General features: G+C 40.1%; 1 protein-coding gene across 1 annotated transcript; it reads left to right on the forward strand.

Moving 5' to 3' along the window:
• The first annotated feature begins 12,263 nt into the window (after nucleotides 1-12,263).
• LOC123487920 (OX-2 membrane glycoprotein-like) lies at nucleotides 12,264-14,384 on the forward strand. Its single transcript, XM_045218909.1, has 3 exons — nucleotides 12,264-12,353; nucleotides 13,143-13,478; nucleotides 14,056-14,384. The coding sequence occupies exons 1-3, from the start codon at nucleotides 12,290-12,292 to the stop codon at nucleotides 14,382-14,384; spliced, it is 729 nt and encodes a 242-aa protein (XP_045074844.1). The 5' UTR covers nucleotides 12,264-12,289.
• Nucleotides 14,385-18,520: the final 4,136 nt, after the last annotated feature.

Here is an 18,520-nt window from a genome sequence, read left to right on the forward strand (position 1 = left end):
CTACATGATCAACAGAGATGGAACATTGAAAGCAAGGAAAATACATTGTCATGAAGAATGTTTTGATGATGACTCTCTACTGCAGGGAATATATTTTACAAATGCAATACACTGACACCTGGTGGAAATACACATGATCACATCATCTATCCACAGGAACATTGGTTCTATGTAACATAATGTGCAGGATTCATAAAGTAAGTGCTGATATTTACAGCTACAGAAGACGATCTACAGTATAGGATCTATTCAGCCAGGTGTCAGCAACCAATCAATGGAACTATATAAAGTTGAAGTGTATCAGCTGTAGAAATAGGGGCATTACAGTATTCAAGATATACAGTAAATGGATATACTGTACAGTTGTATATCCAGGGCTGGTGAAATACTATTTAACCCCTAGTGATAGAAAAAGGTGTATAATGCCATGTCGTCATTGGTCAACGGAGCCAGAGGGTCAGGGGTTAGAATGTGGCAGCTGGAGAGTTGAGTAAAGCCCATTGTCTCTCCTTGTTAACGTGCTGTAGGGCTCAATGTCCTGTTGCTCCTCCTACAAAGACATTAACTATATGTCACCATATTACACTGAAAAATGTAATATGGGGCTGTGGAAATATTTTAAAATGTTGGCAAATTCAATTGAAAATGTGAAAGAGCATAGGTTGCAGATGCCTTACGACTCCAGGTAACAGCAAGCAATAACAGCCCTGACAGTCTTACGACTCCAGGTAACAGCAAGCAATAACAGCCCTGACAGTCTTACGACTCCAGGTAACATCAAGCCCTGACAGAAAAGACAGTGTTGTTGCATCACCTCTTTCAAGGTGTACCCTGCTTTCTGCTGTGTTCTCCTGCTGTGTAAAAGAAGAGAAGACTAGTGAATGATCGTAGCATCACATGGTTTTACACAGCGATGCTTTCGGGAGCAACATGTTTCTACGTGTGTGTTTGTGCCTGCCAGTGTATGTTTTGTTTTTCCGGCACTCATTTTTGACTAGGCAGGAAGTGAGAAGCTTCAACATTGCAGTTATTAGTGACCTAAAAGAACCTTATCGAGTCAGACTTAAACGTAGGTCAAGTAGCCTATGTCATACGTTTGGGTATTTCATATGATCTCAGATCTGTTTATGCTCTCTTGCCAGCTCTTTGTCACACCATTGACATTTAGTTGGCAAGAGAGCACAAACAAATCTTGGATCTATAGCCTACCGCATATTTCTGAGGCCCATAGTTCTCTATATGAATTGTAGATCAGATTGTTATTTGAGATTGCACTTACAGTATATTATTACAGTACCCCCATAACAAAGTAATTGATTAATTAAATGATCAAATATGTCAAATACCCATAAATTCTTCTTTTAACAAGCTAATAAGAATGTCTTACCTGAGATTACATTTCCTCATGATTATTCCAGCAACGACAATGACGGCTACAAATCCTGCAAAGGCTGTTATTATCATGAAATGGAAAGAAAGGTTGTTTGTGACATGGGGTCCTGAAAAATAAAAGGGAAGAACTCATTGTGATCCTAGAAGTCTTGTTTCTCTTCCTCCACCCTGGTCATTAACATTGTTGACAGATGCTCCATTTTAAGATTATTTTTCATACAATCCAATTCACTTGGACTGAGATAGTAGATATGACTAAATGAGACCAAACGTTCACAGTACAAGCTAAATGTGTATTACAGATTGTATCAATTGCACTGACACGCAAACCAAACACTTACCATTGACAGAAACGTTGAGATGCAAAACATTTATTCCTCTATGATTTACACACTCACAGGTGTAGTTCCCTTCATCAGATGGTTGAATGTTGGTGATGTATAGAAACACTCTGTCATTCTCTGTCTGTAGTGTGACTCTGGAGTCACAAGTGCTGTTGGTATCATTTTGGTCAAACCGAAAGGACACTTGACACTCATTCCCACCACTTATCACTCTATCTATCCTACATATTACATACATGATTTCATGACTGGTTTGGTTTGGGCAGGCGAGAGTGTGTAAATCTGCTCCTGTTTCCAATGTTTTCACTTGAATCTCTGTAAACATGAAGGGAAATGGGTTGTAAGTGTATTGTTTCATTTAAAATGTTTGTTTTGCATTGACTAGCATTACAATTGCAATGCACAATTTATTGCATTAGAGAAAGGTGCATAAAAAATAATTACACATATATAAATTAATGACAATATTCTGACTCAAATGTTGCTGCTTCCCTAAATGCAGTTCAAATTGTGCTGAGTGGAACTCCTTTTGTTATACGAGGTAATGCTAATGGCATTAACATTTCACAAATGAAATATGAGGCAGGACCTCTTTCCTTTTTCAGTGTTGTACAAACTGTACATGCATGCTGTGTGTTTGAGAAAAGGACACGTCTTACCTTCAAAGGCTGTGCACACACCCCACACCAGCAGAAGCAGAGAAAGCCTGAATGCACGTCTTCCACACATAATGACCAACTGCAGAACCAAACGTTGGTCCAATATTTTCTGCTCAGACCTACAACAGATCAAAAGTCAAACTTAAGCACATCAAAGTGATGGTCCTTTGACAGTTTAGACCCAGTCACATAATCTCGAGACAGCCGAGAGGAGGAAATGGTGCTGTGTAAATGTATTCTAGCTTCTATGGGTTACTTTCACAATGACAATACATCTATTGGGCTGTGTCTAGGGGCTATGCAGTGCAACCACCACATATAATAATAAACTACGTGCCGTGGTCCACTTCCTGCTCTAGCAACAATGATAGATTCTGACATTACCCCAAGACTGAGGGGGGATTATATCAAGTGTATGTAAGTGATGGTTAGATCTGGTCCTCCAGGTTTTGAACCTACCAAGTGCTATGTTTATGATATAACATTAGTATAATCATTCAATTATTACCTTTATATACCAATGCCTTATTGATACATCTGCAACAGGGCAATAAAGTCCAGGGGCCTCATTTATAAACACTGCGTACTTATAAAATAGACCTCCAGAATGCGTGTGCGCGGGTAAAATCACTGGGGAAGCCAATCCAGAAAAAAAGCCATATTCCAACCTATGTGTTGTGATAATTGCATTGTTTGCGCTATAACCTGTTCATATGCCTTGATACCGTGATATATCGGCCTAAAGGCCAAGACAATAAGAATACACCGTGGCTGAATAAATTCAACCACACCTGTATTTAATTACAACACCGGAGAGCAAACTCTGTCCAGTGAAGTCTACAAAACATATTGCATGTAATAAACAGTTACGTGGCCTACATTATGGTCAAGCAAGGTAATGCTTCTACTGAACAACTATTGATTTAGAACCACTGAGAGTTCCCGCAAGTCACAAAGAATAACAGGAGCTGCCTCCACTATTCCAGTACCATTTTTCAACTACAACATTTCAACATCTAATCACCTGTGCTTAGTCTAATACAGTGACAACTAAATATACCAAAAACGATTTAGTCCAATCAACGTAAGCTAAATATGATGTGGCTGTCCATGGTACTGATTTCTCTGTGTGTGTGTGTGTGTGTGTGCGTTTGTGCAAGCAGAAAAACATGTTGACTCACCCTACTTGTAGAGAAACGCCAGCAATGCCATTCTCTTTCATGTTGCCTAAACGGTCTATGACTCTGTCATACAGTACACGCTTTTAGTTTTTGTTGTCCTAGGCTACCTGGCTAAAATAGTTGCTCGCTAGACTAACTTCCTTTCATGGGCAACGATACGCCAGGCCAGCTAGTTAACATTAGCGTACTACATCTAGCTTCATGTTGAACTTCCATCCTTTCAGGCCAGGGGCACAATGTATGAATTAATGGTTGGATCAGAATCGCTGTTATAATCATTAGCCAGTACGGAGAATTAAGTAAAACCACAAGTCCAAATCCCTATCTCCATCCATGGATAATTTAGGAAAGGGCCGATTAGTATTTTTTGGGGGTGAGGCAGGACCATTCACAGCTGACTGATGAGCGTTTTCAGGCGGAGTTCACGAGCGTACAGTTTCAGTACAGGTCTGATTTATAATTGTAAACATGCGTATGTATGGTTTATAAATCTATATTTTTGTAGGTGCGCAGAGGCTCTGAACCAAATAATAGCCAATATTGTAAACCGCATACTTTGAGATACAATCTGATATTAAATAAAAATTGGATCATTTACTCCGTCAGTTTTTGTACAGTTACAATAAATGAGAATGACCTCAAACCATTTCTCTCTCTCCATCCTCTTTCCATGCAGGTCCACAGGCTCTAATATGTGGTGGTGACGTTGTTCTCTGCTCAGCTGAAGATACAAGAGTCCATTCTGTTCCAAGTCGGTTACCTTGGCTCTCCTCTATTCACAGCACTCTGGGGACTTCTTGCAGGTATTTGTATTTATTAGGGATCCCCATTAGCTGCTGCCAAGGCAGCAGCTACTCTTTCTGGGGTCCAAACATGTTAAAACACATCATATAACATTATTACACCACCTATCTACAATATAAAATGTTTAATACCACCATACAACAATATCACAATGTGTGCGTATGCATGTGTCTATACCTTTGTGTGTGTCTCTTCACAGTCCAGGTAACGATGACGTCCACCAATCACCCCTGTAACTTAATCATTACTGGTACTGATAGTTCCTCTAATTTCTTTGACGCAGTATGAAGGCATTCTAAATAGAACATTTGTCACGCATAGATAATGATGATGACCAGCTGCTGTCTATTGGATAGAAATATGGTTCTATACTGAATGTATGTGATAGTCATTAACCACGTTTCCATCCAGTTTTTTTGCGTGTAAAGTCATACCATATAAAGAAATATCACGACAGCTGTGATGGAATTAGGAAGTTTCGATAAAATGTTATAAATGCTTACATATAATTTGTTCTTTCGACATGGTGGGATCATTTTGTGTCGGTAAAATTAATTATGAGAGAAATGGCGGTGGAAACGCCTTTAAGCGCAAACATTGATATAATAACTATCATATCGAAGTAAACTTGGAGTCACGCGATGATATGTTGTGTGGTCCTCCCACTACGACTCAGGAAACCATGCAGTTTATTAGGCTACAGATGAAATAAGTTATGATGAACTTCACAGGTTGGTGAAAGTGCACGGTATGAGCATGATGCTCCTTTCCAGTAAATGTCGAGGGTCCTAATCTGGTGACATGATGACTGATGCTTGACTACCGTTTGACAAATAAGAAGGTTCTCGTTCTTATCCATAATAATCTCATTGTGTAGACTAACCTACCCGCAGAACCTACCCGCACTGTATGCGTAGGTTTGTTGTCCTGTTGGAAGGTGAACCATCGCCCCAGTCTGAGGTCATGAGCTCTCTGGAGCAGGTTATCATCAAGGATCTCTCTGTACTTTGCTCCGTTCATCTTTCCCTCGATCCTGACTAGTCTCTCAGTCCCTGCCGCTAAAAAACATCCCCACAGCATGATGGTGCCACCACCATGCTTCACCATAGGGATGGTGCCAGGTTTCCTCCAGACGTGACGCTTGGCATTCAGGCCAAAGAGTTCAATCTTTGTTTCATCAGACCAGAGAATCTTGTTTCTCATGGTCTGAGAGTCCTTTAGGTACCTTTTGGCAAACTCCAAGTGGGCTGTCATGTGCCTTTTACTGAGGAGTGGCTTCCGTCTGGCCACTCTAACATAAAGGCCTGATTGGTGGAGTGCTGCAGAGATGGTTGTCCTTCTGGAAGGTTCTCCAATCTCCATAGAGGAACTCTGGAGCTCTGTCAGAGTGACCATCGGGTTCTTGGTCACCTCCTGACCAAGGTCCTTCTCCCCGATTGCTCAGTTTAGCCGGGCGGCCAGCTCTAGGAAGAGTCTTGGTGGTTCCAAACTTCTTCCATTTAAGAATGATGGAGGCCACTGTGTTCTTGGGGACCTTCAATGCTGCAGAAATGTGTTGGTACCCTTTCCCAGATCTGTGCCTTCACAAAATCCTGTCCCGGAGCTCTACGGACTGTTCCTTCGACCTCATGGCTTGGTTTTTGCTCTGACATGCACTGTCAACTGTGGGACCTTATATAGACAGGTGTGAGCCTTTCCAAATCATGTCCAATCAATTGAATTGACCACAGGTGGACTCCAATCAAGTTGTAGAAACATCTCAAGGATGATCAATGGCAACAGGATGCACCTGAGCTCAATTTCGAGTCTCATAGCAAAGGGTCTGAATACTTATGTAAATAAGGTATTTCTGTTTTTTATTTTTAATACATTTGCAAAAATGTCTAAAAACCTGTTTTTGCTTTGTCAATATGGGGTATTGGTGAGGGGGGGAAACAATGTAATCCTTTTTAGAATAAGGCTGTAACGTAACAATGTGGAAAAAGTCAAGGGGTCTGAATGATATTATAAATACCTCACATGCGACTAGTAATAAGACTAAGCAATTAGCCTATTAAAATGTTTATCTGACTCCATAAAGATAATTAGCAATATGCAAGAGACTACAGTTGAACCATGTGCAATCAAGTATTATGCGTTTAGTTGACTAAGATCAATGAATGGTCATTTGAAGTGAATATCAAAGCAAGTATTATTTAATAACTTTGTAAAATGAATGGGTTCACGTACAAGGCATAAAGCTTAAGTTACAAGGCAATACTGACATTAAAGCATCATTCTAGGCATATAGATCCTAAGGTTCATTTACAGGACAAAACATGAACAAAGAGATGCTTACTAGGCCAGAGGCCCAGAAGCCTTGAAAATACAGGATGAGAGAACAAAAGGCATTACGTTCCATTTATAACATCTGAAGGTGTAACCTTTCAACCCAAAACCAACCACCATTGACCAATCAAACGATACCAGGTTTACAGTAACCTAAACACTCCCAGGCCTAATCTCCACAGGTTGTCACAGCATTTAAAGGCTTGTGTGGGGGATGAGACCAATGTAAATGAGACAGAATATAACCTCTTTGAGAGTATTAAAGGAGTTCACCCTGTACAGAAACAAGTTACCACAGAGATAATACATCCATATAGATAGTAGCAGAGTTATCCTCCGTGAACAAGTTTCAGATAGATACCAAACATGGATACTATAGTATTATTCTAGCACTAATTCAATAGTCAGTCCACTGTAACAGAGATACATTTTAGGCCCCTCAGAGGGGGAAGGGCTGACTAGTCTTTGGTCATTGTCCTTTTGTTCCTGGACCATCTTCCACGCAGCTCCAGGTGACAGAGAACACATAAATTAGGGCAGAGCCTACAGAGGTCCTGCACGACTCCAGGGAAAGGAAGCGTGCAGGAAAGATCATCGCCGACACCTTTCCCCCTTGTCACCCCCTCTTCCAAAGACTCCCCTCTAGCAAATGGTTCAGATCAATCACGACCAAAATCTCTCGCCACCTGAACAGTTTCTTCCCCCGCGCCGTGGCCCTCACCAACCAACCACCTGGTCCACGATGATCCTCTCATCCATGGACTTTGCACTTTGCGCCATTCATCCACAGACTATGCACCCTGTACTATCATCCCAGAACTGCACATTGCTCTTTGCACTCTGCACATCTCTTACATGCATAATTTATAATGTAGCTTAGTGTTCAAAGTGTACATACTGTATGTGGATCTGTGGAAATTCTGCATCTATACATGTTTTGGTCTGTATATTCTGTCCGTCTGTCTGTATATTCAGTTTGTGGCAGCAGCATTTCACAGTCAAATTCCTGTACATGTCGAATAAAGCTGATTCTGTCTTGTTCATCTGAGTTGAGCTGGTTTGTCATATCTCAGCTTACATTGTATTGTTTGGGACTGGTTATGTACTGGATGAACGGTAGCAGGTAGCAGATTCTCACCTTTCTGTCTTCATACAATTCAAAACCCCCATGTGCTGTGTGTGTGTGTATGTGTGTGTTTGTGTGTGTGTGTGTGTCCTTGGGCTTAATACCGTAAATATTGGCTCCTGCAGTCTGCTTTTCATTTTACAAATGTTACTGGCTAACAAGTAATAAGCTAGCTAACTTTAGCAAGTAGATTCCATTCTACTCAAGGTATAGTATACCTATTAGAATGTATTTGATTCTGATCCACGCCCCTACCTTTTTTTAAGGTATTTGTGACCAACAGATGCATATCTGTATTCCCAGTCATGTGAAATCCATAGATTAGGGCCTAATGAATTTATTTCAATTGACTGATTTCCTTATATGAACTTTAACTCAGTAAAGTCTTAGAAATTGTTGCACGTTGCCTTTATATTTTTGTTCAGTGTAAATTCCCCTTGTAGGCTTTCCACTATAAGCATACTATTTATCCTCTAACTGTTGTTTTACTTCTATGAAAAAGTACTCTGTTAATGGCACGTTAGAGGGAATGTGCCCACTCTGTTAATGACACGTTACTCTGTTAATGACACGTTAGAGAGAATGTGCCCACTCTGTTAATGGCACGTTAGAGGGAATGTGCCCACTCTGTTAATGGCACGTTAGAGGGAATGTGCCCACTCTGTTAATGACACGTTAGAGAGAATGTGCCCACTCTGTTAATGACACGTTAGAGGGAATGTGCCCACTCTGTTAATGACACCTTAGAGAGAATATGCCCTCTTTGTTAATGGCACGTGCGCTCTAACCAACACCTTGCAGATACAGTGCAGGTAGGCTACTCTACATGATGAGATTATTGTGGACAAAAGTGCAAGATTATTTTTATTTGTCAAATGGCAGCCAAGCATCGATCATCATGTCACCAGAATAAGACCCTCAATATTTATTGAAAGGAGCATCAAGCTCAACACTGTGCACTTTCACCACCCTGTGAACTTATAACTTATTTCATCTGTAGCCTGATAAACTGAATGCTTTCTCATGATGTCGTGAACATTTTTTACCCGATATGTAGGCTACTTTACTCACATGAAAAGGTTGGATGGAAACTTGGTTAATGTCGAGCCATTTTGAGGATGCTGGAATTATATTTTGGATGAACATACGCAGGCCTACAGGAGACTTTTGAAGCAGCCTAATCAGATTAAAGCATTGTGACTGGTTGTGTTTCTGTCACATAGAAAAGTTAATACATTTTTTTTTAAGTATCAATATTTGGGCTATATTGAAGCGTTAGGTTCTATGTGCGCGAAGAATAGCTGCTTGGATTGTAAGGGATAGGAGAGGAGGCAGACTGTAAGGCTTTTCTGTAATTTCAACAGTAAAACACTGTAGAATGTACAGTAAAATACCTTAAATGTGTTTTTACGGAATTCATTATGCTGCATTGTGGGAAAGAGTCTGGTGCATTAACATATTTTAAGGCGTCCCTTGTAAGAGGCTATACTTGTTGCACCTGTGATTGAGAATGCTGTACGCCCACATAATACAGGAATATACTGTAGGAATTCTACCAACCTTGTCCTGAAACTCTCGATAACCCTACTGGCCAATTGCTGCCAGTAATTTACTGTACTTCAGAATACAGTACTATACCGCAAAAAACCTTTTCAACACTAGTGAGTACAAATTTAAATGTAAATGTAAATTTAACTGATGTGTGGGAGTGGTTCCCAACAATTTAATTTATATAGGGGACAGATCAGAGTGGCAGCAAGTCTCAAACCTTTAATGGTTGAGTGGATGTCCTTTTGCTCTGTTTTGCCCTGTAGTCACTGTCAGTTTAGAAGCCTTTGTTAAAGCAAAAATAGCAAGTCATATAAAACACAAAATATCAGTTGGTATGCTGTAATATACAGTTGAAATCGGAAGTTTACATACACCTTAGCCAAATACATTTAAACTCAGTTTTTCACAATTCCTGACATTTAATCCTAATAAGAATTCCCTGTTTTAGGTCAGTTAGGATCACCACTTTATTTTAAGAATGTGAAATGTCAGAATAATAGTAGAGAGAATGATTTAGTTCAGCTTTTATTTCTTTCATCACATTCCCAGTGGGTCAGAAGTTTACATACACTCAATTAGTATTTGGTAGCATTGCCTTTAAATTGTTTAACTTGGGTCAAACGTTTCGGGTAGCCTTCCACAAGCTTCCCACAATAAGTTGGGTGAATTTTGGCTCATTCCTCCTGACAGAGCTGGTGTAACTGAGTCAGGTTTGTAGGCCTCCTTGCTCGCACACACTTTTTCAGTTCTGCCCACAAATGTTCTATAGGATTGAGGTCAGGGCTTTGTGATGGCCATTCCAATACCTTGACTTTGTTGTCCTTAAGCCATTTTGCCACAACTTTGGAAGTATGCTTGGGGTCATTGTCCATTTGGAAGACCCATTTGCGACAAAGCTTTAACTTCCTGACTGATGTCTTGAGATGTTGCTTCAATATATCCACATCATTTTCCTTCCTCATGATGCCATCTATTTTGTGAAGTGCACCAGTCCCTCCTGCAGCTAAGCACCCCCACAGCATGATGCTGTCACCCCCGTGCTTCACGGTTGGGATGGCATTCTTCGGCTTGCAAGCTACCCCCTTTTTCCTCCAAACATAACGATGGTCATTATGGCCAAACAGTTCTATTTTTGTTTCATCAGACCAGAGGACATTTCTCCAAAAAGTACGATCTTTGTCCCCATGTGCAGTTGCAAACCGTAGTCTTGCTTTTTTATGGCGGTTTTGGAGCAGTGGCTTCTTCCTTGCTGAGCGGCCTTTCAGGTTATGTCGATATAGAACTCGTTTTACTGTGGATATAGATACTTTTGTACCTGTTTCCTCCAGCATCTACACAAGGTCCTTTGCTGTTGTTCTGGGATTGATTTGCACTTTTCGCACCAAAGTACATTCATCTCTAGGATACAGAACGCGTCTCCTTCCTGAGCGGTATGACGGCTGCCTGGTCCCATGGTGTTTATACTTGCGTACTATTGTTTGTACAGATGAACGTGGTACCTTCAGGCATTTGGAAATTGCTCCCAAGGATGAACCAGACTTGTGGAGGTCTACACATTTTCTTCAGAGGTCTTGGCTGATTTCTTTTGATTTTCCCATGATGTCAAGCAAAGAGGCACTGAGTTTGAAGGTAGGCCTTGAAATACATCCACAGGTACACTTCCAATTGACTCAAATTATGTAAATTAGCCTATCAGAAGCTTCTAAAGCCATGACATCATTTTCTGGAATTTTCCAAGCTATTTAAAGGCACAGTCAACTTAGTGTATGTGAACTTCTGACCCACTGGAATTGTGATACAGTGAATTATAAGTGAAATAATTTGTCTGTAAACAATTGTTGGAAAAATTACTTGTGTCATGCACAAAGTAGATGTCCTAACCGACTTGCCAAAACTATAGTTTGTTAACAAGAAATTTGTGGAGTGGTTGAAAAACGAGTTTTAATGACTACAACCTAAGTGTATGTAAACTTCCGACTTCAACTGTATAATGACATATTCACTATTAGCAATTGCTGAGTAGTTTTCAATACCAAAAATAATAATAATGCTGTTTTGCTGTATATTTAATGCAGTATACTGTAAATTATGGTTCATTTTGGGGAAATATTGTAGGAGGGGAAGCATCACTGGCTCATTAAAGGCTAGGTTGGTATAGCTATGTTTACAGTAACATCACCATTTAAAATCAAGGTTGGTTGTTATAGCTCTGTTTACAGTAACATCACCATTTAAAATCAGGGTAGCTTGTTATAGCTCTGTTTACAGTAAAATCACCATTTTAAAATCAGGGTAGCTTGTTATAGCTCTGTTTACAGTAAAATCACCATTTAAAATCAGGGTAGCTTGTTATAGCTCTGTTTACAGTAACATCACCATTTAAAATCAGGGTAGCTTGTTATAGCTCTGTTTACAGTAAAATCACCATTTAAAATCAGGGTAGCTTGTTATAGCTCTGTTTACAGTAAAATCACCATTTAAAATCAGGGTAGCTTGTTATAGCTCTGTTTACAGTAAAATCACCATTTAAAATCAGGGTAGCTTGTTAAGCTCTGTTTACAGTAAAATCACCATTTAACATCAAGGTAGCTTGTTATAGCTCTGCGCCAGGCTCACTTGGCTATGTATGTACTATTTCAGCTCCTATCTGTTTTATGTCCTGAGAAGAGTTCCTTTAACCTTCTCGACTAAAACAGGTAAAACAATAGTTCTGACATTGGCTTACACTGTGGTAGAAAAACTTGCACCAGCCGAGTTTACTTTCACTTTTACTGTGTGGGGAGGGGCCTCTGCCAAAAACGTCCATATGTGATAGGTTCATTCAAACCCATGTGGGTTGGACACACGAAAGAGGGAAATTCAAAATCCCTGTCTTTACTCTCTAGTGACTATAAGAGAACTCACATGTTCACCATGTCTCCTGCACTCTACAACTACCTGTTTATTCTTCTAATAGTCCTCCCTAAAGGTGAGCTAATCAGTTTTATGCCTGATATGCTGCATTTGTCAGCTTTTATTGACAGAATATTGCTGATACTGTTGCTTTTCGTGTGAAATGTAGTGCTTTGCTGTTCAAACCTGTTTATTTCACGACACTAGATTCATAACTAAATGTATCTTCAACTATACAGATGCATTAAAAGCTATACAGATAAATAAAATTATAGTAGTGCAGTGAAATGCATGTATAGTGTAGTGGAAGTCACTGTATAAACTGTATAGTGGAGTGAAAGTCACTGAACAAACTAAGAGGATTGATCTAAAGCCATAGCTCCTTATATTAACTGATGTCAACACGTTCTGTAGTTTGTTACTTTAATAATTCAACACATGAACCCATACTGCAGTCAGTTTACAGGTGTCTTCATTCATAACTTAATAACTTCCTCCAGCCTAGACTAGGGCGGCAGGTAGCTTAGTGGGTAAGAGCGTTGGGCCAGTAGCCGAAAGGTCGCTGGTTCTAATCCCCGAGCCGACTAGGTGAAAAATCTGTCGATGTGCCCTTGAGCAAGGCCCTTAACCCTAATTGCTCTTGTAAGTCGCTCTGGATAAGAGCGTCTGCTAAATGACCTATTATTATTTATTATTTTAGACTGGACTTCCCCTACCTCCATACTCCTCCTTCTGACCATTATGAGTACTACACCACAATATTGTACTCCATACACTGTATTGTATCCTAAAGATTGATAGAAGTGTGTGTGTGTGAGTTTGTAATATAGTAAGTACTAAGTAGTGTGTAACTGTCTTCATGCAGGGCTCTCTCAGTTGGTGAGAACACAGCAGGTTGTCACAGCAACCCTGGGAGAAGATGCAATCTTAAACTGTGAGCTCAAGAAACCCAAAGACGTGCGGCAAGTCACCTGGCAAAAACTGACAAGTGGAGCGAATGAAAATGTGGCCACCTACAGTAAACGCGGTCCCAATGTCAACCCACATTTTAAGGGGAAAGTGGAGTTTGAAGACGAGGGTCTGCAGAACTGCTCTATCATCATCAGAGGAGTGTCAAGAGGAGACGAGTCCTGCTACAAGTGTCTGTTTAACACCTTTCCAGATGGAGCTATCAGCAGCAAGACCTGCCTCCAAGTCAATGGTAAAAACTGGTTACATTATATACTGTAAATGATTAACCCAGAACAACTTCTTCAGAATTTCAGGGAGCCATTTTATCAAATCATACATCCAATGTCTTGCAAGCATTTATCAAATGGAATCAAATCAAATTGTATTGGTCACATACACATTTTTAGTAGATGTTATTGTGGGTGTAGCGAAATGCTTGTGTTCCTAGCTCCAACGGTGCAGTAGTATCTAACAATTCACAACAATGCACACAAATCTAAAAGTCAAAGAATGGAATGAAGAAATATATAAATATTAGGACGAGCAATGTCGGAGTGGCATTGGCTAAAATACAGTAGAATAGAATATAGTATATACATATGAAATGAGTAAAGCAGTATGTAAACATTATTAAAGTGACTAGTGTTCCATTATTAAAGTGACCAGTGATTCCATGTCTATGTATATAGGGCAGCAGCCTCTAAGGTGCAGGGTTGAGTAATCGGGTGGTAGCCGGCTAGTGATGGCGAATCATTTAGTAAATCATGTAAATGAAAACATTATAGTATTTACATTCACTGTGAACTGCGTCTGTTGTTGTTCTGTAGAGCTGTATGGACCCTCACTCCTCATCACACAAACCAACAACAGTCACACCACTCTGTCCTGTTCTGCTACTGGACGACCTGCTCCTATAGTGACCTGGGATGACATGATGATGGAACATTCCACCACGGTCGATGTCACCCATCCCAATGGAACTATCACTGTGACAACTACTGCAACAGTGGCAGTGGCCAGTCTAACTGACAAAGAGGTTAGGTGTGTTGTGTCACTGTCCTTCAGTGATGTCACCAAGAATGCTTCCATGGTGATTCCAGCTAGGGATCAAGCTTCAATTACTGGTGAGAAATGGTTAGGGATTATACCTCCATAATATATTGACATGATCAGGATGATGTCATGATGATGTACTGCCTGTCTTCATGATGAAGTACTGCCTGTGTTCATGATTAAGTACTGCCTGTGTTCATGATGAAGTACTGTCTGTGTATTTCTATGTTAGGTCAATCTCTGGTCTCTGATGATGACTGGATCAGTGGTAAGTGGTTGTTATTCTAATAATGACAAGTCATAATCAACCTATTGACTGGCTGTTTTACTATTCAACTTTCAGGTATAGTGCAGAGCCATATTTACATGTAGTGGTGTAGTGTACCTGGGAATTTGACCTCTGTCTTCTCTTGTCATCTCTCTCATTCACAGGTACAGTGGTTGGTTCAGTGGTTGGTGCAGTGTGTCTCATTGCTGTATTCTGGGTAATGTGGCTGAAAACGAGGAGAAAAGAAACCTCCTCCAGGTAGAGATAAAAAAAAAGATTTCCTTGAAACTTAAAACAGTTACTGTGAATTCAATACGTGATTTAGCTGCCTTCTGTTTACTTAATCAGTTGATCTCTGATGTGCAGGAAAAAAAACTTACCGGACCCTGAAATCAGCAGAACTCCCTTAAAGACACCACCGCCATCCAAGAAACATGACAATTACATTCACTTCCTGAGAATATTTGCTATACAGGTTAAAACACATTCTTCATGATTAAATAATTGTAATAAAATAATAATGAAACCGATGATGTGGTTCTTGTCAGTACATTGTTGATTTTAATTTATTTCAGTTTCACACCAACCTCCAGTCCATCACACATGTGAGTATCTCTACCACCTGAAGAGATTAAAATACTTTTATTTGAAATAGCTTTTTAAGATAAATAATAATTATAACAAGAACAAGTACCTTCTGTTTTTCAGGCCGCACTCGTCAACCAGCTCGTCAACAAAGCGTAGGATGACTAAGAAGTAGACTTACCTTATCATTTTCTCACAGTCTCTGATTTTCTTCTATATTCTCTCTCATTGAGCAAACTTTGTAATGATGTGTATTTCTGTGGTCATAGAGTGGTCATGTTAACATCAATCAATGACGTTAAAAACAAATGGTTCTTGTCAGTACATTGTCCATTTTGATCTCTTTCAGGGACACACCAACCTCCAGTCCATCAGTGTGAGTATTTTTGCAGCCTTATTTGATTATCCTAATGGAAAGCTTGAAACAGACGATGTTGGGAATGTTAGGATTAATTACAATAACCCCCCCAAAAAAAAAAAAAACATAGCTAAAAAATTGCCTTTTTGGTTCATCAAGCTCAGGAGGCTGTAAAGAGGTAGGTTTACATCTTCATTCTCTCACTGTCTGCTGTAGTCTCTCTTCTTCAGGAAGAAGCTCTGAAATGATGTACTGTTGTGGTGGTCATGTTGTCTGCATCAATGCACTCAGCTGCATGTTAATATCTGTTCGGTTGTGTTACTCAACATGTTACATTTGTTAATACAAACCACATTTCTGTTCTCTTCTCTTTTTACAGTATCTCCATTCAAGAATCAGATGATGGTGTAACAAGGTGAGCTCAAATCATTCTAATTCAAAGATACCACCAGAGGTCACATAATCTTTATTTAATGTAATATATCTTCTATTTATTATATATTACCTACTACATTAAGCTAAGACTAAAATTGGCAGTTAAACATTTGGTCCCACAATGGCTGTCAGACCATGTTCACGTTTTGTCAATACATCTTATTTCTGTAGGCTACTGTGTGTACAGAAGAAACACTCTTAGTCACAATGACCTGTGTATTCATCCATTTTAAATTTAACCATTTTGTTTGCTTCTCTTTTTGCTCTTTCAGGAACCCTTTAGAAGATGACGACTACTGAGTGACTCTAATCACATTGCTACACACACCAAATCACTATTGACTAATCTGGTTTTTAAACAAACTCAAAACTGTCTGTCTGTCTCACTCTCTTTACTTGAGCCATAGCTTAATAGGGTTATTTCCTGTCTGTGCTGTATTCACATTAGTCTCAGCTGCTGTTATCCATTTGTTTTATGTTTCTGTTGTTGCCATGTCTGTTTTTCAGTGTTTAGATACATTAACGTTTCTGCACTTCTTGTATTATTATTTATTAATGCACTACCCCAAACTTCCCTGTGATTTAAAATGAACCAATAAAACATTCATCCATTGTAAAAAGAAAAAACCAACAATGTAGCCTATTGTGTGAAAATATTTTTAACTGTCATGTCAATCTCATAGATTGTCAGTCCTTGGTTTGCATCTGTAGCTGTGTTGATGAATTTGAGAGTGGTTATTCTCCAGCTCCATCCCTCAGTTTGTGGCTGGGCTTGTTGGGCTAAAACACAAACTCCAGATTGTGGCACCACCTACTGTTTACTTATTAAAACACACCAGAAAGAAGAGTGAGAGTAGAACAGTAGAGTTCTCACCTCTTATACTAAGCATGAATGCTGGGACTGGCTCAGTGCATAAACTGTAGACTATAAAGGCCAATTTATTCCTGATCAGAAAATGTGGTCCGGGGGCTCCGTAAGGAGGGTTTGACGCAATTGCAGTGCCTCCAGATACTTGCGGAGGCCAAATCGAGCTTCAGCATCGCTGTGCGCCTCCAAAATGTTGTAACAAAGTGGAGGGCTCCGTATAGCTCCGCATTGACATGATTGGTTGACGGTAGGTGGGGGGAGTACATCCTGTATAAACACAAACTCACTTCCTTGACAACTTCCTTGACAACAAACATGCAGAACTTTGACGAAAGGCTATCAGAACAAGTGCACAAATAAAAAAACATATTTATGATACCTCGTGTAGGGATTTCAAAGACACGAATGAGTGAACTCCTGGAAAGAGATTGGGGAGGTAATGGGAATAGATGCGGGAAAGAGGTCAATATAATGCAGAACGCAGGGGATAGGTAGAAGGACGCTGGATTGGCGCACATTCAACAAATCTGATCTAACAAAGTGGATATTTGTCAAATCCATCATTGATGTATTGTAACAGGCCCACAATGTGGTTACTAAAATCCGATTTGGATATAATTGGCTGTTTTCGCAGCATAACATTTCAGGTTTAGAAAAAATGACTGCTAAATTCTAACTCCCATTCGAATAAACTGGTCGCATAGCTGCTAGCATACAGAAATCGGTGGTGATAGTCAAAGTAGTTTCTAACTGTAATGCAGTTGATTGATGATGATGACCTGAACATGTGTTGGGGTTGACATCCATATAAGCGTTATACTTCAAGTTTTACCTCAACATAGTGTGAAATACACATATAAACAATAGCCTAAATGTAGGGTAATTTAGTTGGGGGGCAACGGGGAGATTCGGGATGGAGATGCAGGTGGAAAACAGTGCAGCCTTTTTACTTCATGCTATCTTGGCTGAGCTCCTATGTCAAGCACCGGGAAACGGACTCCAACATCTCAGAAGTGGTAAGGTCTTGTCTTTTCATTTAGCCAGTTGCTTGTAATTAGCTGGATGGCTATAGAGTTTAGCCCTGAATCACTTCGAGTGGTGCGATGCAGACCAATTTATTGGATTCGTATGACAGCTCCCCAAAGCGCAAGAAGTATGAATGCCCTGACTTCTGCAGCGGCAGTATCCCAGTAAATGCTGGACGGCCGCTGCAGACATCACATTGACCATGCAGAGCCTTTAAGTAGTGTTGATGTTGTTATATCTAGCCTAGTTGTAGAACAACGGACGTCTGCACAGTTTCACATTGAACATCACTCTGTCGTTTAATGACATGTGCCACGCATTCTGACAACCCATTCATCCGTAACGCAGCACACTGTCGTAAACCATAACAACGTACAGTACGACGTACAGCACGTCGTACCATACATAACATTTCCCCCCCCCTTTCCAAAACCAGGGACTGGTACCATATATAAAATGTCCATAGGGCAAGAACCTAGAGTGATACCTGTAAGAAATAAACATTAACCCTTAAACGGATGGACTCTCCAAACTAGCCAGTTCAGTCCATTAACCTGGAGGTTGACTAAGACACCTAACGGAGCCTAAGAATGAAAAGAGGTTAAGTAGTCCCCCAGATAAGCAGGGCGAGTTCGTGCCCGCATAGGCCTTTCTTCCACCTCCACCGCCTGTGGCTCCGGCCCTTGGGGAACCCACAGA

Source organism: Coregonus clupeaformis, unplaced genomic scaffold (assembly GCF_020615455.1).
Source record: "Coregonus clupeaformis isolate EN_2021a unplaced genomic scaffold, ASM2061545v1 scaf1897, whole genome shotgun sequence".
Taxonomy (NCBI): Eukaryota; Metazoa; Chordata; class Actinopteri; order Salmoniformes; family Salmonidae; genus Coregonus; species Coregonus clupeaformis.